The 26,775-nt window shown below is 37.0% G+C and overlaps 1 protein-coding gene, 1 non-coding gene and 1 pseudogene across 6 annotated transcripts; 1 reads left to right on the top strand and 2 right to left on the bottom strand.

The window, feature by feature from the left end:
- Nucleotides 1–817: 817 nt before the first annotated feature.
- On the bottom strand, nt 818–26,774 carry TSPAN19 (tetraspanin 19). 5 transcript variants are annotated; one of them, XM_037028444.1, is made up of 9 exons: nt 26,769–26,774; nt 17,546–17,638; nt 17,392–17,464; nt 12,961–13,085; nt 11,593–11,667; nt 9,246–9,356; nt 7,165–7,308; nt 6,123–6,206; nt 818–3,331 (listed from the first exon to the last, which is right to left on the bottom strand). In XM_037028444.1, the coding sequence occupies exons 2-9, from the start codon at nt 17,609–17,611 to the stop codon at nt 3,311–3,313; spliced, it is 699 nt and encodes a 232-aa protein (XP_036884339.1). In that variant the 5' UTR covers nt 17,612–17,638; nt 26,769–26,774; the 3' UTR covers nt 818–3,310. The 5 variants fall into 5 exon arrangements, with proteins under 5 accessions (XP_036884339.1, XP_036884338.1, XP_036884340.1 ...); XM_037028443.1 differs by lacking the exon at nt 818–3,331 and adding an exon at nt 4,277–4,455; XM_037028445.1 differs by lacking the exon at nt 818–3,331 and adding an exon at nt 4,277–4,420.
- Nucleotides 10,181–10,313, top strand: LOC118974886 (small nucleolar RNA SNORA66). The gene has a single exon (XR_005063968.1). It is a non-coding gene; the product is annotated as a small nucleolar RNA SNORA66 (small nucleolar RNA).
- Nucleotides 23,139–23,861, bottom strand: LOC118974865 (ADP-ribosylation factor-like protein 15; annotated as a pseudogene).
- Nucleotide 26,775: the final 1 nt, after the last annotated feature.

Genomic DNA, 26,775 nt, shown 5'->3' with positions numbered 1-26,775 from the left:
TTATCTAAAGACACACATATTAAACAAACTTTTGTATTTTGTTAAAAAACTGTAGGAATTCTTATGAACATATTTTATTTTCCAGGACCTTTTATATTTTTCCTCCGAAATAAAACATTCAAAATATTGCAATAAAATACACATTAGGGAAATTAGCAATTCTGCATGCTTCATTCCATAAATCTTTTCTGACATTCAGGAGAATGTCTACTGTACTTGAGTGCAATTAATAATAACTTTTAATGATTTCAACAATGATTTTACACAGTTTTTATTATACACTTTATTTTCACATTACAAATGATCTTGTACGAAAATATTCCATTTTTCTTTCTTCCAAATATTCAGAACACTGACAAAGTCTTAATCTGTATAATTTAATTTGTCAAAAAATAGCTTCTGCCTTCCTTGGTTTTATCATTTGTATAGTGTTAAAATCCACTGGTGTTCAATAAATATTTATAAATTTACCAGAAATATGTCATTATCTCTTTTCATCTAATGGGTGACTTCCAAAATATAAAGGAATAGGGAAGAAAAATAAATAAAAGATGCTAGACAATACAACATAAGACATAGTATAAAATCAAGTTATTTTTTTAACTTTACAGTCCTATTTCAAGACAGTGAAAATGTTAGATTTTTGTTTTTTCCTTTCGCCAGGAACTCTTTTGTCTCTGAAGAGTAACTTCACTAAGAAAAATGAAATAAATTTGGAAATATTCAACAAATATTGCAAACATCAAACAAACACTTCAGGTTGTCAGAAACACTGACAGTATTTCTATTGCTATTGCAGTATCCTTTTAAACAATTGTTTCAATGAGATCGTTTTAAAGAAGTTTTTACTTTGCCAGCATCCCTCATTCAGGTTCCTGGAGAAAGATGTGGGTGGCAATGACTAATTGAACTGGCAGCTACTAATTACCAAGCAAGTTTGGACAGAGTATATTTATGATAGACTAATGAAATCAAAACCATTGAGCACAGTCAGCGTCCTACAACCGAAGTGGGCAATTGGGTTTTATTCGATGACAAAGTGAGTAATCTGCCTTACTAACATTATTAACATTTATTAGCCACCTACATTGTCAAGTACTGAGCAAAGCTTTCAGTGCAAAGACAATTCAAAACATCCCTAGCTTTGAGTTTCTTGCAGAATTGTAGAAGATATGGACACATAACAGATCACTTCACAATTTTTAGAGTGTAGGGTTTTTAGAGTGTTAAGTGTTAACTTAAAATATCTAGCTTCCCCCACAGTCTGCCCAGGATCTGTAGGCGGTGACTCCGTTTTTCCAGTTACTCAAGTCATCCTTGACTCCTCCTTTTGTTTTATATTTCTAGACTCAAACTAGGGGTGAATTCTGATGACTCCACCACAAGAAATACATGGACTCTGATCACTTCCCACCAACTCTACCTCTTCTCTCTGGCCAAACATACCATCATTCTTATCTAGATTATCAAATAAAAACCAATCTGTTCTCTGTTTCTATTTTCAACATGGCGGCAAGATTGCTCCTATAAGCTTAATCATGTCACTTGGACAGAACCTACCAATTGTTTCCCATATCACTCTATAAAAACTAAAGCCTGGAGAGTGGTTAATAAGCCACCACCAGACCTCTTCCCACTCTGAACCTTTCATCCAGCCTCCCCGTTCCCCCAACTGCACTTCACTCTAGCCGTACCAGCTTGCTAGCCCTTCCTTGAAAGCAGCATGTTCACTTTTGTCTCCCGGCCTTTCTTCTTTCCTACTTGCTGTTTCCTCTTGCATGCAGAATGCTTGTCTCTTATTTTTCCCAGTACCTTTGTTTATTTACTCAAAAGTCACTTTCTCTGTGGGGCTTTCTTGACACACTCTATTTAAAACTATAATGCTCTTAATTCCCCAACATTTTTTATTCTACTTCCTAACTTATTTTTACTGTATAGCTCTTTCTTCCATCTGATATATTGCTTTTGTTGTTTGGCTCCCCCGACTTGAATATAATCTCCATGAGAGCAAGTTTTCTTTTGTTTCATTCACTATTGTGTCTCTACCACCTAGAATAGTGCTTAACACATAACCGTCTTTCAATAATTGTTTCATGAATGGCTCTCCTTTTTGGAGTACTCTCCAATGCTCTAAGGCAAACTTTGGGATGCTCTTTTGAATGTCCATAAAACCGATCACATACAGAAAATTTATTTGTCCACATTAGGCTGTGGGACTGATTCTGAGTTTGACACTAGTGACAGGGCCAGCGACAGGATTTACAAACCCTAGTATGAGATGTAAATGTGATATTTCTTGTTCCAAAGTGATTAAAATATCCAGATGGCAACCGCAAAGTATTAAACCAAGTGTGGCACTCTTCTAAGGGCAGGCTGCGTGCTCCCGAAGCCAACCCTGTAGAGGAGCAATACGTGTCTCCTCATCTTCATATCCCGAGTTAGTAATGACCCTGAGTAGGTGCTCCATAAGTGTGGTTGACCGAATGCACATATTCTTCTCTAGAAGAATTTGAAAGTATCTCACTTCACAAAATTGCCCTGAGTTTTGAAAACATAATTAAGATGAGGAGACTGAAGCAAATTAAATGTATTTTTGTTAGTGATATGACAGTTTGAAGCGGAAGTCAGGATTAGTTGTCACCCAAAATTCTAACTAAATCGAATGACTCACTTTTGATCCAGATTGATTTTCAGAACTTACTAGTTTTTTTAACCTCAAAAATTAAAGAAAAGTTAGAGATTACCCTGATCTACTCTATTTTATCTTACCCAAGTCATTATTTTACTAAAGGTGTTAAGTGACATCCTTCAAAGCAGCAGTCCTTATAACCATGAAGGTGATATATTTAGCCAATGGTGTATTTTGTGTGAATTAACTGTCTTAACTTAAAATAGGCAATATAATATCTAGAGAACACTTTTTCTTTCCTTGATGCAAAGACAAATATGTGTAATCAACCTATAATATTTATTTACCAGTAGTTCATTTTCAACTCCCAAGTAGGAGAGAGGTTTGCTATCAGTGTTCTTGTGGTATATTTTAGAGAAAGTAGGAAGATGAGCTTTAAACCCCAGGAGAATTTTCCTTAAAGAACTTAAGGCATGTCTATTTATAGTTCACTTTTGAGAAAATAGTTATTCTATTTTCCTTTTTTGCTGACTTAAGAAAAGTCTACAGGTCTCTAAAATCTGCAGTGTACTGAATAGGGAGATGAAAAGGGATAGGACTGAATCACTAAATGAGAGGGGGCCTTCTGTAGAGGTGGGAGAAACGCAGGATCCACAGTTACTCCAGGCTTTCTTCATCTTCTCATGACCAATACAGCTTTGGCTGAAAGGACAACAATGATATAATAAACCTCACACCTGTATTGTAGTTTTAAAAAAAATTCTCAAAGGACTTTTTTTCTGTTCTCACAATATCATTGTAAAAAAATAGAACAACTAGGTTATTTTTGTATCCTTCAGAGAAATGTGCAGGCACACACTGAACAAAATTTAAGGAAAGAAAAGAAAATGAGGAGCAAGTAAAGATGTTGGAAATCAGTAATCGTTTGGAATACATTTTTTCTGCCACAGTTAAAAATTATTGTTATTTTAATCGTTTATTACTGCCACCAAAGTATACCCAAATCTCTAAAACATTGTTTATTATTTACTTGTAAGCACTATTGGAAGAAAGAAATGATTGATTCAATATAGAGGTGTCATGAAGATTTTAAATTTTTCTTTTAAATCACCTACTTTCTTAAAACTTGCAAAAGTAAGGTACATGTTATAATTGCTTAATTAATTAATATTTTATGAACATCTTATAAGTATTTTTTCTCCATGAGAAACTCAAAACATATGGTGGTACTTCACCAATTTGGAATTCAATCTATGTGGTGATATCCTCTGCATTCAGAAAATAAGTTAAAGTTCTGAACTACAGAATACTTTGATATTTTGAAAAACCAAATTAGTAAAACTTTCATGGAGTGATGTATTATAATTTCAATAATGTTATGCTACATATAACCAATGACTTCAATAAGTCCCAGGTTTTTAAATGTAATTCAGGGCTTTTTTGAAATGAAAAAATACAATGTACTTATTATTTTTAAAAAGATTTTATTTATTTATTTTTATAGAAAGGGGAAGGGAGGGAGAAAGAGAGGGGAAAAAACATCAATGTGAAAGAGAAACATCATTTGGTTGCCTCTCTTCCATACCCCGGCAAGAGACCAAACCCATAACCCGAGCATGTGCCCAGACTAGGAATTCAACCAGCAATGTTTTGCTTTGCAGAACAATGCCCAACCAGCTGAGCCACAGCAGTCAGGGCTACAATGTCATTATTTTGAGAATTAACCAGTTTCTTCTTGACAAATTAAAATCCAAAGATCACATTTCTGCATGTATTCTATTCTTGATATGTCTGAAGAAAGAGACAGTTAATGAGACTTGCAGAACCTGGAAGAAAAGGATATTAAAAAGAGCTCAAAATGTAATCAAGAAGAGTGATTTGTAAAGGTAGCACTTGCTCTATAATCACCAAAATGCACACTGTAAAGAAAAAGGGATCAAGTAGGTTGAGAAATTCCAGAGTAAGGTGCACATGGTTGTGAATAGTAAGTCGGCAGAGTAACTCTTACTCTGAAGTCACCCAGTTGCCACCAAGTTCATTTATAGAGGGTGCATAGGAAGATAATGTTCAACTTAGTAAGGTGTGCTGTCATTGGGCTTGCTGCCTTGATGAATTGCTAATCTGTTCTTTTGTTCATCATTTTTCTAACCATATTATCAAGTCTAGAAAACGGACTCTTTTTGGCATAAGATCATGATAAGTGGTGTGTAAAGGGTGGAGAGGGAAGAGAATTACAGACACTACCCCCCCTCAGCCTTGTCTTAAACTCATCAGCATGAACACAACAGCATTTCAAAATAACTATATTAATGCTTATAAAATGTCTTGGCTAACTCCTTCATCTTCCAAAGGACATATATGCATAACCCATAGACAGACAACAGTGTGTTGATGGCCTGACATAAAGGGTAAAGAAGGCTGGATGGAGGGGGAGAAAGGGGAGGAAATGGGGACATCTGTAAGAGCATAAACAATAAAAACAAATATCAAAAAAAGAATATTTTGGTTGACTATCATTCTGAAATTAAAACTGTCACCAATTAAAGATGGTTTATGGAAATTCAGGTCAGTACCTTTGTGGATGGATATAAAATTAAATTCAGTAGCCCTGGCTGGTGTGGCTCAGTGGATTGAGCACTGCCCTGAGAACCAAAGGGTCACCATTTTGATTCCCAGTCAGGGCACATGCCTGGGTTGCAGGCCAGGTCCCCAGTGGGGGGGAATGCAGGGAGCAACCACACATTGATGTTTCTCCCCTCTCTCTTTCTTCCTCCCTTCCCCTCTCTCTAAAAAAAAATAAAAAGAAAAACATTAAATTCAGTATCTTGTTTTGGCCAAACCACACATTACATATTCATTCCAATATTATAATCTGCACTGTAATAATCTATCCAGTCAAAGTTTTCTTTAATCCATAGCCCTCACTTGCTCTCATTAATTGTCACTGAGACTAGAAAATGAGGTTCTGCTTCTGAATTTCAGCTCTGCAGTTGGTACACTGAAGATCATGAGATATGTCTATTTTGCTTCCCACTGTATCTCTAATATCTAGTACAGTACCTGGACCACTGTAGATGTTCTTCACCCTTCAAATTTACTTAATGAATGGATGAATGAATGAGTCTATGAGTAAATAAAGGTACAAATGTCAAACATCTGCCTGGATTTCAAAAGTTTGCCAACTTGCCAACACAGTGCTCTCACCATGTGGGATAGGAAGTTGTTGTTTTTTTTCAAATCACAAAGCAGTGAAATTATATGAAACCTGCCACTTATTAACAGGCTCTACCAACTTGGTTGATTTAAGGGTATCACGTAGCTGGACATATAGCTCCCTTGGCTCTTTTAGCTCTCTGGGACATATAGCCTCAAGGTCTTGGATCTTATCGGATTAACGTTTCAGATTAGGTCTCCAGCTGGTTGTTCTGCAGTTTATTCTGTATCATTTATACTTAATATTTTTTTTATTTTTAAACATAGGAAAAAAGCTTACCTCTGAAACCAAAAGTGCAAAGTTAATTCCAATTAATGTTAAAACATTAGCTTGATACCATGTGTTGATTTTATTTTCACAACCCTAAGGAAAGGAAGTTAAACTTAGATTGACTTAGGTGGACATGGTTTTATACAAAATTCTATGAACAAGAAAAAGAGACACAAAAAGTAGAAATTTACTGAAGTCTAAAAGGCAAGTCAATGCCTAACTGGAGACTGAAATTTTTAAGTCCAGAAAGCTTGATATGATAGCAGGATACCTTGGTTGTTACTTTTAAAGTGCTAAGGTATAATGCAATTGGAAATAGATTGTTTTGAGTGGTATTTGATTTTCTGCAAACAACTGTGATTCAGCAAGGTATATATTGCTGCCTAAAATGATTAATGCCCAAACAGGATAAGCCTTTTTTTAAAAAATGCTTTATTTATCTGTAAATAAATTATGTAATTAAAAGCCACATCTTAAAATTAGAATTAAGATTAGCATATAAACTATGCAAAGTATTACAAGTTTGGGGGATGGAAATCCTTAGTTTGTCAATATTGCATACGTGTAAGTACTAGTTGCTCTAGGTGAACTTGTACTCTTGTTCTGCCAAACTTATCTGAATACCACTTTTGTCATTGCTGAGGTAACCTCCCTTCAATTTTTGCCTCTCCTCATAGCTCTTTAACAGCATGAGGTGCACTGGTATGCCACACTGGTATGGCGGCTCTCCTACCAATCCTTTAATGCAGAGAGTTCCCCACAGCAGCCCCTCCCTCTGTGAGGATTTAGGAAGGAGGGTTCCGGAGAAAGGCTGATGGTATCCCAAGTTCTGGGAACACTTAGGTCACATATTCCCAGAAAGTTTATTTATCTGTTATATACCTGAGACGATACTGCATCACCTAAATGTGAGTTTAATTTAGTGAAGTTGCTTAAGAACTTAATCACCATAAATAACACTGGTTTTCTACAAAACTTTGCTCACCATTCTAAATCAACTTGCAAACATAAGGCACTGTAAAATCTTGCAATAGCTTTGACTTATTTTTACCTCTATGTAAGTAGCATTCAGTGGCTCATCACAAAACCAATTTCTTAATGTGGAATTCGTGCAAGAGCATGGTATCTGTCCTGAATTTTCTTTATTCTTATTCTTTATCCAGTCTGTGTAATTGTGTTGGCCACAACACTGTAACTAGGAAAAACATCCTATGTATTATAGCATAAAATATTCAAAATGCAGTTAACTATATACTTCCCATACATGTTAGTGTTCTTATGATGAATTTATTAATTTATTCTTCCTTGAAATGTAGTGAATGAAACAAATAAGTACATTTTTTTGTTTAATCTATTACTTTGTTGCTGCTATTGTTGATGTTAAACCAAAGGTAAAGATCTGTACTTACATAGATGGGCCATGCTTGGCTGAAATTATTATGTCAAACTTATTAATAGGAACCCAGGATGAAAGATATGCTTGACTTACTAAAGCTTCAGGCCAGAACACAGAAGAGAGAATCATTTTAGCCATATCTTCCTCCTAACTATAGCATTTATTTTTATATTTACCCCCGATATGCTGCTACATATGTTTAATATACATCAAGAAATTCAGGGTTATATCCACTTTCTTTAGGATTAATGTGAGATGTTAACTTTCAGGTTTGTATTGTGTGAAGAATTACAACAAAGAACAAAAAAAAGAGAATAAGGAAAATAATCATGGAGATGATTAAACATCTAAATAATATCTCATTTCCCATGCTATCAAGCTGAGTTAGGAAAAAGTAAAAGAATCCGCTCATATATTTGATACCTAGAACATAAGAGAATGTTGGAGTGAATATTTAATTGTTTCTAAACTCATTATTGAAAATTATAATAGGTACCAACGACCTTGGCAGGATTTGGAAGGGGTGAATGACTAAAGTAGTGCTTCAGAGTTTGGATGTTAAAGGTTCAACCAATCAAACCTCCAGACGCTATACCAGCGATATTCACGGAGAGGTGCTGTAAGCTGGATTCTCATGAACAATAGTAGTGTCATACATAGAACTATTTTCCTGTTTGTCCGTTTATGACCAAAAGAAAGAGGTTTGATACTCAGTTCTAATGCAATCTGAAAAGGCAGTACGTGTACGGGTCCCATACCTTAGAGAAAACATGTATAATTACATTTCAATTCTTCTAAAATGAATTTGGTTAGTAAATGTGCTAAAGATAACTAGCTATTTCTATGTGAGGCATCTAGTATAACAGTGAAGAACGCAAAATCTAGTGCCAGGTTGTCTGAGATCAAATCTTGGCTCAGCCACTTATTAGCTGGGTGACACCCGCTCAGGTGCTGAATTTCTCTGTCCTTCATCTATAAAATAAGAATGACAGTGTGACCTCATTTGTTGGGAGAATTAAATGAGTTGATATATGCAAAGCACTCACAAAAGGGCGTGGTGCTATGTAAATGTTTGTTATTTTCTCTGTCAAGCACTGTATTCCAGGTGCCGGCTTATTCCTGTAAATTATTGGGCTGGCTATACCAATTTCCTTCCTCACCCAGAAAGACCTGAACTGTTAAATAATAACCCTAACAGCGTTAACTAATAAGTATTAATTGCTTACTATGTTCCAGGTTCGAGGCTTTCTAAATATTCTCTACATTACTTCATTTGTTCCTGCCAACCAGAGGTAGCGGTTATTCTGCCCATTTGAATAACATGAAAAGTGAAGTTAAGAAAATTACTTATTCAGGGTCACAAAGCTACAGTGTGGCAGTCCTGACATTCGGGCTCAAAGGGGAACTATCCGCTACTCTGCCGCCAGCCAGCGGGGACCGCGCTCAGACCCGTTTCCCACGGTGCGTGAGGGCAGATGACTTTACTCGCAGAAGATCACCAACACTTTTATAGGGAAACCAGGTTAAAAGGCACATCAATTAGCTCAGAAAATGAGCTATAAGTTACAAAAGGGAGATAAACCTAAGATCTGTAAGTGTGGGCAATGCAATTATATCCAATTTGTTTGGAAGAAATGTAAGAACGTCTCATTCCTCTTTCCCTATCCCCTAGGCTTCCCTATATTGCCCCTTACCCTACAGTGGATAGTTTTTAGTTTTGTGTTTATTTGCCTTACTGTTTTCTGTAAAGCGTTCAGAGCAGTCCACTTAGGTATGTCTTCAGGCACATCTTTAGACCCATACTGAGAAATTACTAAATCAATTTCATCACGCCATACTTGGTGAACCTGTTGACAATTGTATTAAAAGTGAAATTTTGATGGAAACTGTAAGGTTACGGCAAAATGGAAAATGCAACAAGGTGTAAAGCAGGATGTTATTGCTTAAGGCTGTACTCCCCGCCCCCAGAATGTTCCAGGAAGATGGGATGAGTGGTTAGCCAAGTAAATAGCCAAATAAGGTAAATATGTGGAGCAAGGCAGACCGCCAGAATCTGCCCGCCAACGAGTAACCCCGCCAATCAAAAGAAAAAGCTGTGTTCAATTGCACCAATCGCTAACAGCCACATCTGCTTCTGGATACTGCTTGCTTGCAGTATTCTATAAAACCCCTGTAGTCTGTAAGCCAGGCTCGACTTCCATATTGCAGCTCTGAGGAGCTACGTGACTCTGGTCACAGTTGGGGAAGTTCGTCCCTGCGCAGGTAAAGCTTTTGGCCAATAAACAACATCACGAGCTCTAAGTGCCTGGACATTTGGTTTCTCGCCATTAGAATACAACAGAAACTTTCTGTCTTCTCGTAAAACAGTATTTAAAGTCAGAGTGTTGATTTCTGCTTATATCTAAATGCTTTTTTCATCTCTTATAAGTATTTTTAGAAGTCTCAGTGATTGTTCATGCACTTGGTATTACTTTAGCACTGTTCTTTAGCATCAAAAGTTCATATGACTTTTATAACTAATTCTTAATTTGATCCTCTAAAAAGTCAAAAGTTAGAAAGAACAGATACTATCCCAATGTTACAAACAAGGAGACAGACACTCAGAGAATTTATCTGCTTTGTTTACATGAATAAGGAAATGGAGCTGAGACTTCTAAATATGCTTTATTTAGTGCAAACGCAGTCACTAACTCTGCACGATGTGGCAGAAGTGAAGGGAACCAGGTTTGCTAACGTAATCGTGGTGATAGAGATGTATTGGCCTCAGAAGCTACTGAGGTGGTCCATTCTATCCTAGGGCAGTGTAAAAAATATGCTTTATTGTAAATTCCAGTCTGATGATTTCTCATTGTTTTACGCGGCCTTTGAATAATGAAAAGTAAATAACTCATGAGAATACTATAATAATTAAAACATCTGTACAATTTAAACCCTTATGCGTTACTTATGTATCTATGCTTCCATATATGAAAGATTAGAATAATATAAAGTATTATTTAGAACTGTACATTATCTAACTTATTCTCTGAGTTAATTTTATTTAGATAGAAAATGATATTTTCCCATTTTATATTTTTGTAGGGAGAGGACAGACTCAGTCCTCGTTTGCCCTCTAAGGTAAGCATTATTTGGGAAATCCAAAGGGCTTATGAATCACCCCTTAGTACCTGACAGTGCAGTGAGTTTCATAAATAACCTGTGTGGCCACAATATAAATTCCCTCACACATATTCAATTTAAAGCCCTAGGGCATCTCCAACACTAAGTTAAGTACTGTAAATGACATAAGAGCTTTAGAGGCTCAAAGAGCTTAATCAACTTTGTAGATTAGAAGACAAATCAATGTAAACACAGCTGTGATCTCTGGCATGCAGGGGGTTGGTTGGATCCAGGTTTTTTTCACAACAGGACGCTCTCCCATGATACCAAGGCAGACCTTGACTGTGTGGAAACATGGACGTTTCTTAAAGGATTAAAAGTAACCATAGACTGTTATTACAGTCTATGGTAGGTTTTGCTTAAAGGTTTTTCTTAAAGGATTAAAAGTAACCATAGACTGTAATAGGTAGGTTTTGCTATGAAAACTTTTTTCAGGCAATTTATTATGTGCTATTTTGAACTTACCTAATTAATTTAACTATATTACTCATGACCATACCTATGCAAAATACGTTAATTATTCAGTCAATCTTAATAAAATTGCTAACTTTCAAATTAGTGCAAGTTGAAAGATATTTCATTATAAGAGTAGAACATAGTAAAGTGACTGGATCAGCAGTGGTAGCCAGGGTGGCCTGGGGCCAATTTCGTATTTCCCACACTCATCATCTTCTCTTCCTCCACATTCTTGTTATTGGCAATATTCTTAACCTTCTACAAACCGAGTAAAAGACAAATTCCCAAACCCAGTCTTCTGTCTGATACCTGGCCCCTTCCTGTGTAGAATTCTGGTACTTTTCTCGACTCTTCCCCTCCCCCCTCAAAGACATTTACCTTTAGCTTTTAATACAGGCCCATAGGTCTCAATAATCTAAGGTATCAAGTTTTCTTTAGATGTCAAATAAAAGAATGACCCTTCCATACCTCTTCTTTCTTTGTGAAGGTGAGTGCTGAAAGTGCCACCTGAACACCACAGGCCCACGTTAACAGGACTGCATACTGCAACAAAAGAAAGGTGGAGACGACAACTTCGCTTCTGATGTATTTGTTGGATGAGGCAATGGTGGGCAAGTGTACATCAGATGAAATATTCAGCCTTAACATATACATAGGTATCGCTCAAGTTTCCTGTTCTCGTATACATGAACGAGTTATTAAAACATGAAAGCAAAGAAAAATATCAGCGAACATTTGGATAAGTGTAAGATAAGAAGAAGTGACAGTCCTTTCGGAGAACCTTCACAGATTCTGTGGTCTAATGGAGTTGTTGTTTATAGTGTCTTCATTCAGATCTAAAACTCACACAGAAAGAAATCTAATTACATTCCCTTGACCAGAATGTAGACTAAAAATCAGTGTCCAGAGTGATAACCTAGATCGTCAGTGCTGCATGAAAAGGAAGCACCTCTGCTTTCTTCCTGGCAAGACACAATGCCTGTAGTTAAATTTCCTTTCTTGATAGGAGAGTGCTATGAATTAAAATTAATTATATGTAAAAGAAAACTTTGTTCCATCTAAGTGTGCAAACTGTGATCCGTACCTACCACGTGTATGGTAAGTGGCTCATGTTAGGTCTATATTTATGATCATAATTTATCTTTTTACATAACGTGCCTTGGAAGAGAGGGAGTACTAGCCAGAGGCCACAGTTACCAGCCGCATTTGTCTTTGTTAAATAATAAACTGAGGATTCAGTTATAAGTTAGCTTCCTATATGGTGTGTCCACAAGGAGAAAATGCGCTGACTACAGGACATGTTTCCTTTTGCTTGCTGAGCTATTGTGCTCATTGACTTTAATATATTTTATTCCGATACTAGTCTTCACATTCTTAAGTTTGGTTAATTGTAGTTCACCTTAGAAGATGGATTCCTATTGATGTGCTAAAAATTAATATCTAATTGTGTAAGTGCTGAGGTACAGATTTGATCCATGAAACTCTCCCTAAGAAAACTCTAACTAGAAGAGGAAAGGGTTGTCAGGAACACATGTAAAGGACACATGGACAAAAGCAAAGCGGGGTAGGATCAAGGGAGGGAAGTGGGGATGGGTGGGGTGGGGGGAGTGATGGAGGGAAAATGGTGACAACTGTCCTTGAACAACAATAAAAGAAAAAAGAAAAAAGAAAATTCTACCTAGGACACTTTCTTGGAATGGGACACTTCATTTGTCTTATGCCCAAGGGCACTCTGTACAGCTATGTTATGATAACATAAATCATTCAACTCATTTGTGTGACTTGGACACTCAAAATCGAAGATACACATTCAAGCTATTGAAGTGAAATACATACCAGAATTAGGAGCCATCTGATTTCATTGTGAATTCCCAAATAACCCAAGAGACAAAGAAAAACAATAGCTGATCCACTTCCGATAAAAATTCCAAAAATATATGCTATCAAGTGATTATTTTCATCTGTAAAAATTATAAAATAACATTATTAAATAATATTTGTTTTCTATATATTAATAAATGCAGCAACCTAAGTTTTTTTCTAAAAAGCTATTGCCAAACCACTAGGATTTTCTCTCTTTCTTTTTAAACCTTATTCTGGACCCTCTTACTTGAAGAAACAACATATCTTTAATGACATGATGGAGAATTTCTTCAGTTTCAGAAGATCTCTTTACCTTTACCTTATCTTCATTGTCTTCTATAAAAGAGCAGAATTTTTTCCCTAAGGTGAATGCTTCTACAACTTATGTACATCCAATCACTTATGTATTTATTCATTCATCAAAAAGTTTTCAAGTGACTAACATGTACAGGTTAAGTTACCGGAGGTTTATTGCTAATACGGCCCTATTAAAGCCATACTTTGTTCTCTCCACGTCTAGGTTGAGCTGTCTGTGCTGGAAGGTTACATATCGTCCACAGACTAAGTGTGAAATGTTTAATGCTGTGGCACAGACTGTAGGACACGATTACTCAGAAATGTTAGTTTAAAAGCAAGAAGAATAAGTACATTAAATATGCCCTATGTTCTATGGGAGAGGCGGTGGTGAGCTGGAGCCTGCTTGCTCTGGCTCATGAAAGGCAATTGTTAATTTTTTGCAAATGATAAAAGCCAACTCAATTCACATGGACACCTTAACACTGGCCATTGTGAGAGTAGTTAAGTGATAGAAATTAACAAATATCATAGACAACACTCTCCATCCCAAAACCAGTTAAACATTTCCCAGCACATACTTGGATACGAGAACAGCTAACCCAGTAGAGGGAGGATTTTGGTGTGTCTAGGGGTGTTCAACCTGAAGCCCAGGATGGCTATGATTGTGGCCCAACACAAAATCGTAAATTTACTTAAAACATTACAAGATCCTTTTTTGTTTTTGTTAGTGTTTGTGTATTTAATGTGTGGCTCAAGATGGCCCTTCTTTCAGTGTGGCCCAGAGATGCCAAAAGTTTGGACATCCCTGGTACGTAGTCAAGATTACTGGAGAAGGTGACATCTGAGTTTAGACTTTAAATGATAATTAGAAACATCTACGGTTGGGTAGTAGAAGCATCTGGAGACCCAGAACAATGCATTTTATGTGTCTGCTTTGCTGGTGCTTACAGTTTGAGGCTGGTAGACTGGAAATGTTTGCAGGAACCAAATGATGGGTACTTGGTATGGTGTTTTTTAGTTCTCTGCACTGGAATTAAACTACATGAGGACAGGACCTTTATCTTTCCTGTACATTACTGTATTTTCAGGTCATGGGATAGTGCCCAACATGTAGAAGATGCCCTATAAATGTATTTGTCATTTGAATAAATAATAGCAAGGGCAAGCCAGAGAAAGGCTTTTAATGTTACATGGTTAAATTTGCCTTTTAAATTAATTACTTCAGTGGCATTTGGAAAATGGCTGAGAAAGGAGATCAGGGCTCAAGTCTATTGGGGGCTATTAGAGTGGTAAGGGATAGATGGGGACTTTAGGTGGTATGATGTTATTGCAAATGGAGAGGTCAAGGCAGAATACTTTAAAAAGAGGTAAAGTAACTGAAAGGTGAAATAAAAAAGAGGAGAGGGCCCAACACGTCTTGCCCCTAGCTGGTTATTTTCAGTCCACATCTTGAAACCTTAAATGAAATTTCACTAAGTGTTAACATGAGCAATGTGTGCAACTTTAGCCTTCCTTCTTTGAAAAAGAAAATCACTTGCCTTCTACTCTTTCCCACATCTCACAGCCTAGAAAGTAAACCTGATGTTGAACCAGTGTCCACCTGGCAATCAAGCACAACTTTAGGAAATAGCAGAGCAACAATAGAAAGAACCTGGGTTCCTGAATGACTCAGCAATCTTGCTCTGGTTTGTTACATTAAATATCCATTTTTTTTGAAAAAAATCTTCAAGGTTACATTTCTGACTACCTTTGCAGGGAGTTTTCATAAACAAGAACATGAGGATTGATGAGATTATCTGTCACATTCAAAATCAAGAGGTAAAGAATAAAGAAAATGGCTCACTGCACATGAGTACTGCATTATTAAACAAGATATTGTATGAAAGGTGCTCAACCCAGTGTCTGGTACAGCCAACACCACATAAGTGGAAGTTACTGCTGTCTTTATCAAGGAGAAGGAAAAGAGAGATAGAAAGGTCCACATGACCATTTACTCTAAACAAACCCCTAAAGCACTCAAAATCATGAGTACTTCTTCATAAACAAAGTGTACAAAGTGAAGAGAATAAAGACACTAAGCACTTAGGAATAGCTGAAGTTTACCTACATTATTCAATACTTTGTAGCACTGTATTACATATTAAACCTTTTCATTTAGCTTTACTTTTCCTATAGATATATTTTTTCTTACTTGGTATTCACTAAGAAATAGGTTGGCTCTATAGCACATGCTTTTGTTGTTCATTTAATGTCTAACAGTGCTTTTCAGTAGAGCTTACTGAAATAAAGGGGAAGTTCTGTATTTGCGCTGTTCAGTAAGGTACCCAATACCCAATAACCACATATGGCCACTGAGTACTCCAAATGTGACTTCTTGCCTGTCAACCAAGCATATTAACATGAGAAGAAAAATATCCGTAGGCTATTGAATGTCAGTCCACAGTGACCACAGTAGATCATAATACGGTAAAATAAGGACAATGACAAGATCTGAAGTTTGTCTTTAAAACAAAGTTAAACATATTCAATTCCTTTATTCCTGTTTAGAAAATATTTTCAATATATATTTGAATAAATATATAAAAGTAAAAACATGACATATTAAACTTAATTTAATAAATACTAGAGACATGAAAAAATATGCAAACAGCCCCACTGGGGAAAGTATGGAGATACATTTGGGTCTTGCAGAAATCCGAGGTGGACGATGCCTCTCTGTTATTTCTGTCTCTTTCTGGGCTCAGGCTCCTTTCACTTTTTCATCTCGACCAGCTGCCTCTGTGCCTTACTTAATTCTGTGTTTTGCTATCCTGGCTACCTGGGGTGAGACTAATCTTATCATTTTTTAGCCTCAACTTCAAAATTCTATGGGAAATACATGTATCGAATAAAATTGGCATAAAATACTGTGTAAGTTTAAAGTGTAAAATGTGTTGGCTTGGTACATTTATATATCACAACATGATTTCTGTAGCAGCATTAGCTAATGCCTTTAGCCTGTCACATATTTATCATTTCTTTTTGTGTCAAGAATAGTTAAGATTAGTCTCTTAGTAACTTTGAAGTTTATAATAATTACTATGCTGTGCATCAAATTGCAAGAACTTACTTATCTACCAATTATAAGTTTTTACCTTAAACAACGTACCTCCAATTCTCCACCACTTAGCCCCTGCTAGCCACCATTTTTTCTGTTTTTACAAAGTTAGTTTCTTTTATCAGATTCCACATATCAGTGTTATCATAGAATATTTGTTCTTCTCGGTCTGCCTTATATCACTTAGCATAATATTTTCAAGGTCCATCCATGGAGTCACAAATGGAGGGGTTTCCTTCTCTCTCACGGCTATATGTAGAAATATTGTTTATATATGTGTGTGTGTGTGTGTGTGTGTATAATCTTCTTTATATATTTATTCATTGATGGACACTTAAGTTGTTTGTATAGGGAATATATTTTGTTTCTCCTCACCACTCTTCTTTGTGGGGACCATTTTGCCAGGCCCAAGTCAGACAGAAAGAGCATTTGCTGGTGACTGAATCTAAAAGAGATTATTTAACTTGGGCAGTGGATCTGTGTTGATGTCCATTATCTTTAGAAGTTAACAGATCTGTAAAGGTCCAGAGTTATCAGAATACTCAAAATCTTCCACTTCTCTCATATCTCTTATCCAAAGTTTCTGGCTTTCTCTCCCCAAATTCTCCTTTTTCGTTGTGGTCTTAGATTTAAGCCCTGTCATTTAATAAGATATTTCTAAATCCAATTGACAAACACAGAGGAAAAACTGAATTTTAGAGAAATACTGCCACCTGCTGAATAAATCATGCATGCACTCATTTAAAATGAAATGCCCTGTTTCATTTAGAGTGAAAAAGGAAAATAGATATCCCTGGGTGGTGTAGCTCAGTGGATTGAGCTCGGGCCTGTGAACCACATGATGGTAGTTCAATTCCCAGTCAGGGCACATGCCTGGGTTGCAGGCCAGTTCCCAGCAGGGGACGCACAAGAGGCAACCATACATCGATATTTCTCTCCCTCTCTCCTTCCCTTCCCCTCTAAAGATAAATAAGTAAAATCTTTTTTAAAAAAGGAAAATAGATACATACCTAAAGCAGTGAAGAAATTATTTCTATCTAATAAAAGCCATGCACCAAATCCCATGAATAAAAGTCCAAGAACCTGCAAAAAAGAGTCAGTGTGATTTTTATTAATTGCCAAAAAAATGCATTACATTTCCTAAATAATTTTGAAGAGTCTTACCAAGAAAGCTCCATTAATAAGATTAAGAAAGTATTTTAAAATTAATAGTTTGCTTTTCCTCAACATTCTTTTCTTCCTCACAAAGTGGTGATTCTGAAAATATAAGCACATTTTTTACTATAAAATAATTATGCCTTTACTATAAATGATTATGCCTACTAATGTCATTTATTTTTATATTTTTCTTTTCTTACAAGTGGTCAGTGTTACATTTTCCTCTTCCCTTTCAAATATAAGGACATATTGAAGCTTCTTAAAGGTGTACTTACCTTTACTGGCGTTTTTTGGCTAGGCAGTTGAGACCAAGTGTTGCAGACCTCTCTGCCTGGTTTTAGGAATTGTATCTCAATCCCTTGTGGCTAAGGGCAAGGGACGACCTTTGGAATGCCAGCAGCAGGAGACAAAGCCTGTCTCTGGTAGCAAATGCTGCCTCAGTTTCCTCTCCCTGGCATGTCTTTCTTCCTGTGTAGTCTCTGAGGTCTTTAAATGAAGGAAATAGGTCTTGTATACCACACATAGTAGGTGCTCAACAGATACGTGTTGAATGAATGAATGAATGAGATTTAACCAGTCTATAGTTTAAGGTATATAGTATTAAGAAAGGAATAACTTAAGGTTGTTTTAATTAAAAACTATTTTCTAGGAAGCCAATTTCCCTAAAACTTCTATGAAACAACCAACATCCTACTGTTTTTTTGCAGCTTTACTACATATCAACGCTTTAAATTTTCCTGGGTACTTTCCTTCATTGTTTTACTTCTAGCTAGCAGCATAAAAAAAGTATTGTAGTGTACAATGTTTTAATATATGTGGTGACTACTTGATACGATGAAAGATTTAATAAAACGAATCTGAAGCTATTTCTGCTGAATTAGGAAGAAAGCAATCTCTTCGTTCAAATGAAGAATGCATTGGCAGTAGAGAAATAAGAGATGTCTAGGTTAGTGTTCACACAGCTCCCTCCCTACTTTGACCCGAGGCCACTTTCCTCCTAAAAACACCCAAGGTTCCTTTCGAGTTAGGTCCTCCCTCCAGGCCTCTGCTTTGAACTCGACTGCTGTTGTTTAGCTTCTCTAATCTCCATCCTCTAGTCCTATTCTTCCTGGATTCCTCCAGTGCCTGGCCTGTTTGGATGGAACGCTTAGTTGGAAAGACTGCCTGATTTTTATTTCAGTTTCTCCCCAAGATGCTATACATTTGGGGGCCTCAGTTATATTTAATTCCGCATATTAGAAGGTTGTGATCCTCTCCTAGAGGCGGCACAGGAAGTTAGGCCCAAAGTTCTGGTCTCCATTTGCTAATAAGAAAAAGAAAGGAGAGTAATGCATGAGGTTGCTCTGTGGTAACCGTGGTGTGAAATGCTGACGATGTAACTGAACGCAGGTCCAGCTGCCAGCTACAAAAAAAGCCATAATCGTGAGACAGGTCCTAATGAGAAGGAATGTGGTTTATTCAATTGCCAGCCCCCTGAGAAGATGGGAGACTCTTGTCTCAAAGACCATGTTAGCATCTCAGTGCAGGCAGGGGTTTTGATAAGGAGGGGCCCCAAAATACCTCTACTTGAGTGATAGTCTAGTGTGTGTCACCCTAGTTTTTGTCATCCTGGGTTTTGTCATCTGGTTTTATGGTTGAGGGTCAGCAAATCTCCCAGAGCTGGTATGACTGAAGGTTGGAGTATGTATCTTTTGAAGTTAATTCCCAGGATTCTTATACAAACATGCATTTATCAAAATGGTGTCAAAAGAATTATGGGGTGGATTAAAATTCCCCACTGTTATAATTTCTCACAGTTAGAAAGGCATACACTTGACTGTTAATTTGGTAATAATTAGCATGTTAGAGTCAAAGATAAATATTTTATCAAAGGAACCAAATATTAAAATAAAAAAGTTTGTTTCTCCCAGTCCAAGGTGAGTAGCTGGTTCTCTTCTAGGAAATCATATTAAGAACTCGAGTCTTGCTCCTAAATTTGCTTAAGGTGTTATGCTTTATAGCCAGTAGAAAATAAAAACAATTAGTAAACTCAGGTAAGCATCTCTTAAACAAGTGAGGAGAGAGCTGCACATTTTTTCTCTGCTCCTATTCCACTGGCACAGACCTGGCCACTTGTCCATGTACAGTTGGAAAGGCAGGCAACTCTGTGCCCAAGATGAAGGAAAAAGGTGAGTTGGGGTGGGGGAGCCAACAAAATGCCTGACAGTTAGGAAAGGGCATTATGAAAGATAGTTAGAGGGAGTAAAACAGTGCACATTTTCTCTATCATGGAAAAGAATCTAAGGTGATCAGAAGAACTCCTGTACTTTGGGGAAATAAAAGAATAATGATGATATCACTGGAAATAGGAAAATTGGGAAATTGAAAAAAATTATAAATCTCATAAGTTTAATACTCAATAATTGAGTTTGAATTGGTAGAAGATGTGTTTGTGGTTAAGCACTGGAAACAGAATGCAGGAAAATGGGTAGCAAGAGCTAAGCAGACTTGGGAGTCATCATAGGGAAGGGATGTCATGGTAGTGAATGAAGAGAATGAATGAATGAAGATTAGAGATAAAATGAGCAGAGTGTGAGGGAAAAGAATAATGATATAATAAGGAATTTGGATTTTTTAAAGCAAACATTTACAAAATGAGAATAGAATTGAAGTATGATCTCATAGAAACCAATGGGAGAAGAAATTTCTAAAAAGGCATTCCATGATAAAGAGGTCAAAAAGAGTGAGAATTCAGTATTCCCAGAGTCAGCCAATTGGAAACAAAGATGTTTATGGTAACTTCAAAACATCAGTGTTTTTGTCCATTTGGTCTCCTGTGACAAAATACCACAAACTAAGAGGCTTATAAACAATTAAAATGCATTTCTCATAACTCTGGAGCTTGGAAGTCAAATCAGGGTGCCAGTGTGACTGGGTGAGACCCTGCTTCCAGGTTTCAAACTTCTTGTATCCTCACGTGGCAAAACGGGCTAGAGTGCAATGCAAGATCTGTTTTATAAGAATACCGATCTCATTCTTGAGGAATCCATCTCATGACCTTGTCACCTCCTAAAGGTCCCAACTTCTAAAACATTGGGTGTAAGGATTCCAACGCAAATTTTGGGGGGACACTCAAACAATCAGACTATAGCAAGGAGCTCAAATGAAAGGGAACACAGAAAACAGGTGTCTAAGCAACGAGTCAAGGAAGCCCACAGCCACGTTTGCACAGAAGGGTGAGAGAAGATGGTCACACGCTGATCTTCCGCCTCAAGTCCCATGTACGGAAACGACGTCCGTGAAAATGCGGATGTGCAGACACAAAGGCACACAGCAAGTCAGTGCAGTTCTTATTCAAATATTTGTGATATGGAAGATGTGTATTTTCTTTTGCTGTAGACAAATAATTTGTTTTTAACTTAATCAAAGTACTGGTGTGGTATTTCTTGTGTTCATTTCCTGATAAAATAATTAATGGCCCAACAGCAGAGGTATATTTTAATAGCATGAATGCCATAGGGAAGGATCATTTATAATAATTAATTTATGGATAGTGTCATTTTCTACTAATTAAATAATACTCTAATTATTTTTATTATTGTTTTCATGTTCCTTCTAAGTGCCAGGAGATGGGAACGCAAAAATGAATAAACATTAAAACCTGTGGCCAATCGTGTGTTGGGGTTGGGGGACAAGGAATAAAGGGAACCAGGATGTTTCAAAGATGAGATGAATTTGAGATGACCCTTTCAAAAGATTAAGACAGTTTGATACAAATGGGGTAGAGGCAGGAAGTTTCAGGACAGAGGGAACACTGTATTCATAAGCTACATAGTGAAGTACATGGGGCCATGGGCAAGAGTGGCAAGAGATGAAAGAAAGATAAGGCTAGAGAAGTAAAGACTGGGAAGGGTCATGTGTGCTTTGTGAAGAACCTGCTTCTCTTTTCTTTTTCCATTTTTTTTTGCCTGATGATCATTTATTTGTCCTAGAGATGAGCACAGTCAGACAAAATAAAAGCAGAAACTGCGTAACTCGTCATAGGAATAAAAGCCCTGTGCTGCTCATGGATTATACAGTGTAAAAATAGTAATGGAGGCTGTAGACAAAAGTGCCTAGGAATGTTTTTGATCCATTCCATTAAAAAAAGCTTTAAATAAAGCTTTAATGTTTGAAGGTTTAGTTCCATTAAAGAAAGGTTTAATGTTTGAAGATTAACAACTTTATTAAAATCCCCCTACAAGAGAAACCACAAAAAGCGATAGTCACATGGCAGAACAACCAGGAGATCCCCCTGGAGAACAACCAGGTATTATGTTATGCTGTAACTTTAGTGTGAGGCTGTGGGAATTGGGAATCAGCCAGGCCACCTAAAAATGGAAAAGATGTTTTATTGTTCAGGTTAAGGGAGCAGTTTTCTACTATCAGGCCAGTCAGTATTTTAGGTGGTCAAAAATCTATAAACTGCCCCAAAGAGTATTTCCACCATACACTTTAATATCCATAGATTATTCCTGATTTAGAAAAGGTCAAAGGAGCTAAATTCTAGTAAAACTGTACATTTACCTCTATGTAATATTATCATTTAAATTAAATGAAAAAATTCATCCCGGAGATTGAATCTGTGCCCTAAAATTATTTATTTACTTGCTGCAGCTTGAGCATTTGGAACCCCCTGAAAACAGAGGTTAATAAGAGAAATCTGAACAAACCTTCCAGTGCTAGATGGAGATACCAATAGGCTCCATTAGCTATGTTACCACTTCATAGCTGAAATACAGATGACTCTGTCTTTATCAAACCCATGCCCACTAACCCTCGGCTGGTGGGAACTAGACTTCATTTGGCTCTTAAAACTTTTATCTATCATTTGAAATTTTTTTTTCTATTTTAATCAGACACAATAGTTTTAGAAAAAGATACCTAGGACTTTATGCAGGATAATCTGTCCATTGAAAAATTACTGGTGGCCTGGATGAAATCCTTATCAGTGATGAAGCATCCTGCCTAGCTTTTCTCTAACTCTTCCCCAAAGCTCAAGTAACGTCTTTGCTCCTCAAGTGCATAGGGGGCTGACTTCAGATGTAATGAAGGGAACGGGAGTCTTGTCCTTAAATTCTCCGAAGTTAATTTTGGCTTGGCGTGATATTCCTTTCTGATAAGAAAATTAAGTGAAGTTTTTGGTGCTTATTTTTCTCTCATAATCTATAAGGACAGTATATAAAAAGAAAAGAAAAGAAAAGAAAAGAAAAGAAAAAATACAGTAAGGTAAAATGAAATAAAATCCTCAAGAGATCTTGGAAATGGCGCACATATTCTGGGGACCCCAGTCACATAACACCCCACCCTGAGCCCAGGGAAGATGGGTCAGAGTTCTGAGTCTCCCAGAGTCCTTCACCAGGAAATTGGATTTCTGTGAGCCCCGAGTTCCTAGTGCACAGGACAGAGGAGTGACTTAGACAACAGAAGGACAGAAGGAAATCGACTCTTCGTGGGATGAAGAGAATTAGTACTAAACAGAGAATAAATTCTCTGTCAGTAGTGTGCACTTGATATTAATGCTGATGATAATTCAACCGAGGTACAGAATTTTCACTTTAACAGAGAGATGAGAGTCTGAGATAATCAGAGGAAAACAAATGTTGAAGCCATTATAATAGTGTCTTGATACCAAAATAACTTAAAATGAGAAACTAACACGATAGGTTCAAGGCCCTTGGAGACCTGTTTTCTTTGCCAGGTTTCACATTCTTATGGCGACATGGTCTTCTACTAAATGCATCAGCTGGCAGAAGCTGTCTTTCAGCGCGTCGATGTTGTCCAGTGAGCAGGGCTGCAGAATCCAGTGTTTTCCAAGGGCCAGGGGTTCAAGTATAAAGTATTTTTGACCTCTTGCACGGAGCGGGCAGCCGGCTTGCGCTTGCGCTGATGGTTGGCCGGGATTAGGAAGGGCACAACGCACCACTGCTGGCGCTGCAGAGCAGTGTAGCTCCTTTCCCGCTGTCTCTAAATCACCTGAGGATGCGCTCACACAAAGATCTCCCCTTGAGACCCTTGATAGCAGCGACTCCAATATTTCTGGATATGATTGGCCCCTCCAAGTGCTTTGACTGTCAGGATGGTGTTCTGGAACGGCACTGCTTTTACACGAAAGTCTGTGGTTGACTCAGGTGCTCCAGGCTCTCGCTGAAGAACTTGGACAGCAGACTGGTCTCGCCAGGGCCCGGGAGCCCTACGCAACCCGGTCATACTTGGGTTGTGCGGGTGGCTTCCCCTTGCAGCACGGTGCTCGAAAGCACAGAAAATCTACGTACAGAAACACATCGGGTGCCAAGAGGTTCAGTCATCGGGCACTTAAAGCATCCGGAACGGCTCCGAACTTGGAAAAAAAGTATTGACTTGGGCAGCGAGCCTGCAGCCCTTGCAAAGTCAGCCACCACGAAACAGAGCCGAGCGCCGCCCTGCCTTTATTTTCTGAAGATAATGGGGAACTAAAATTCTGTCATCCGTGCGGAAGTCAAATTAGGAAAGAAACCTAAGCCAGGGGCCATTTGGAAAGCGGACACAGTAGTTCATAAGAAATGGATGTGATCTAAACTGCAAGATGACTTTGGAACAATTCCAGGATGTGAAGGATATAATAGGAAGGCGAATTGCTAGCACTGTGGTGTTAGAAAGAGGCCAAGGTGAAACTTAATCCCAGGTTTGTAGACCTTAAATATGTAAATGTTGGCACTATCCCATAACCTAAAATGTGCCACTTATATTGATGATTCTCTTGACCATCAAAATTTTTGCAAATTCAGCACCAGTATGCTATTATTCCCAGAATTACCAATGAGGAAAGACACTCAGAAAGGTAAAATAGCTTGCTTGAGAGTGATCACCCAGTTAATATGTGGCAGTACTGAGATTCAAACTCAGAGACATAAACTACACCTGGGGGCCCCCACAAAATATTTTATTTATAAAAATTGTGCGTTTATCTTTATATGTTTAAACTTCAGTCACCTTACAAGTGCTCTCCATCTGATGCAACACACCTATCAAGACATTTTCTTCCACTACTGAAAACAGTTTTTGAACTCAATGATTTTGATGTCTTTAGTGCTTTTGCTGTTTTTTGTTTCACTTCTTCCACATTGTCAAAATGTTTCCCTTTCAGGACTTTTTCATGCAGGGAAATACAAAAACGTCGCTTGGGGTGAGATCAGGTGAAGAGGGAGGGTGGGGAACAGGGGTCATGCTGTTTTTGGTCAAAAACTGCTGAACACTCACCCTGGTTGGGCAGGTGTGCCTGTAAATCACCCATCAAGAAATGGGCAAAAGCATTGAAAGAGTCACTAAAGCTGAACGTAGACTCTCACAACAATACCAGTTGCCACATTGATACAGAAGGGTTCCTAGAACACTCACCTGGTAGGGGAAGCCTGTACCACAAGGGGCCTGCCCTTCAGAAGATAATTCTGGTTTTCTGGAGTTCCCCCCTCGTAAGTCACCTTCTGTAAATGACCATTATAAATAGCACATACCTCAATGGAATGTTATGAAAATTAAATGAGATTATCTTTTTAAAGCACTTAACCCAGTGCCTGGTTAATCTCATTATACCACAGCTTAGTATAGAAATACTAAGGTTATCTAACAACTATGAGAATTTCTACTAAACTCTGCATCATTAAATAATAATTTCAATTACATTGATTTGCAATCTATAACTATTTGAGATAATTGTATTTTGTTCTTTAATTACTGTTGTTATTTAGTGATTCGTAAGTTATCGCTAATTGATATAATTATCAGTTATTTGCAGGGTAAAAATAACATGAGAATGTGAGATGTAGTAATGCTCACCATGGATTAATTAATCTTCAGAAGAACTTTTAATATTTTTTGACAAGAAAAGCTTTTTTTAAAAAGATTTTATTTTTAGAGAGAGGGGAAGGGAGGGGGAAAGAGAGGAAGAGAAACGTCAAAGTGTGGTTGCCTCTTGTGTGCCCCCTACTGGGGACATGGCCTGCAACCTAGAAATGTGCCCTGACTGAGAATCAAACCGGCAACCCTTTGGTTCGCAGCCCATGCTCAATCCACTGAGCTACACAGGCAGGGCACAAGGTAAGCTTTAAGAAGGGATAGAATCTAAACATCATCTTCAAATTAGTTGATTACTAAATTAGCTATTTGAAATTAGTATTAGAATTTAATTGATTACTAGTGAATTCTAAATACTTTTAGGAAAATTACAAATAAAATTAAACTTTAAATTTTCAGACATGAATTTCAACATAATATGGTAGCCTGACCATTTGAAATAAAGGGTTTAAATAGTCTTTGAACCAATAACAAAACTAAATTAAAATAAAAGGGCACTTTAGCACGCACTTTGATAATGAAAATAGTCTAAATTTAATTAGACCTAAAACTAGGTGTAGTTTATTTTTGAAAATCATTATCTTACTTGAATGAGGCACTAATGTGTTTTTTAATATCTAAAGTCTACTGACTTCTCACTCCATATTATTAATTGTTATGTTGATGTAATACAAGTTTATTGTTACCAGGCAATAGAGTTTATTTTCTTTCAAAGGCTCAGTCAAATGTTTGCCTTTAGCTTAGTGTATATCAGATACCTTTTACAGTTACAGCCACTTCCTCTTGGAACTTAATTCTTTGTTTGCAACCTTTAAAAAATTAAAATCAGAAATGTCTGTAACTAACTAAAATGAAATTTCACATTTGTACAATATATATTTGCTCCATACAATGAAAAAAATTGATCAATTTTAAGTGAAAATTAAATGGCATAATATATAATTATGCCATTTCAAATTTCATATTCGAACAATGGGTGTCACCATCAATATTTTACAACAAAACATATTCCAGAGAATAATTTTTCTAAATTTTTTGTCCCACTCACCCATTTGTTCAGAGATTTTTGATAGGCATACGAGCAATAATTGATTTCTTTCTTTTTAAAAAGAAACTCGTCATTGAAAGCAATCAATTTATTGGATTCTCATTCGTAGTTCCAGATCCCACAAATCACTATTTAGGATTAAGATTTTGTGGAATGAACAATTTATATGTAAGCAATTTAACACTCACTAGATGCAAGTAAGAGACACAGATCAGAAACAATTTAAAGGTCAGACTACCTCTACTTGGGTAATTGTAACAAAATTTTTATTTCTTTATTAATTACTTTCCAAAATTAGTTTAAAAGATTAAAACCATCTAAGTTCCTTACCCAGCTC

Source organism: Sturnira hondurensis, unplaced genomic scaffold (genome assembly GCF_014824575.4).
Source record: "Sturnira hondurensis isolate 20B ecotype Veracruz unplaced genomic scaffold, ASM1482457v3 Scaffold0019910, whole genome shotgun sequence".
Lineage (NCBI taxonomy): Eukaryota > Metazoa > Chordata > Mammalia > Chiroptera > Phyllostomidae > Sturnira > Sturnira hondurensis.
This window is presented reverse-complemented; position numbering and strand designations above follow the sequence as displayed.

Coding starts and splice junctions, on each gene's coding strand:
- TSPAN19 (XM_037028443.1), bottom strand. CDS start 17,611: ATGTTGAGGAAAAGCAAACTATTAATTTTAAAATACTTTCTTAATCTT. Junction 17,465..17,545: donor TTATTAATGGAGCTTTCTTG/GTAAGACTCTTC, acceptor TCTTTTTTGCAG/GTTCTTGGACTTTTATTCAT. Junction 9,357..11,592: donor CCTTCACAAAGAAAGAAGAG/GTATGGAAGGGT, acceptor AATTGTCAACAG/GTTCACCAAGTATGGCGTGA.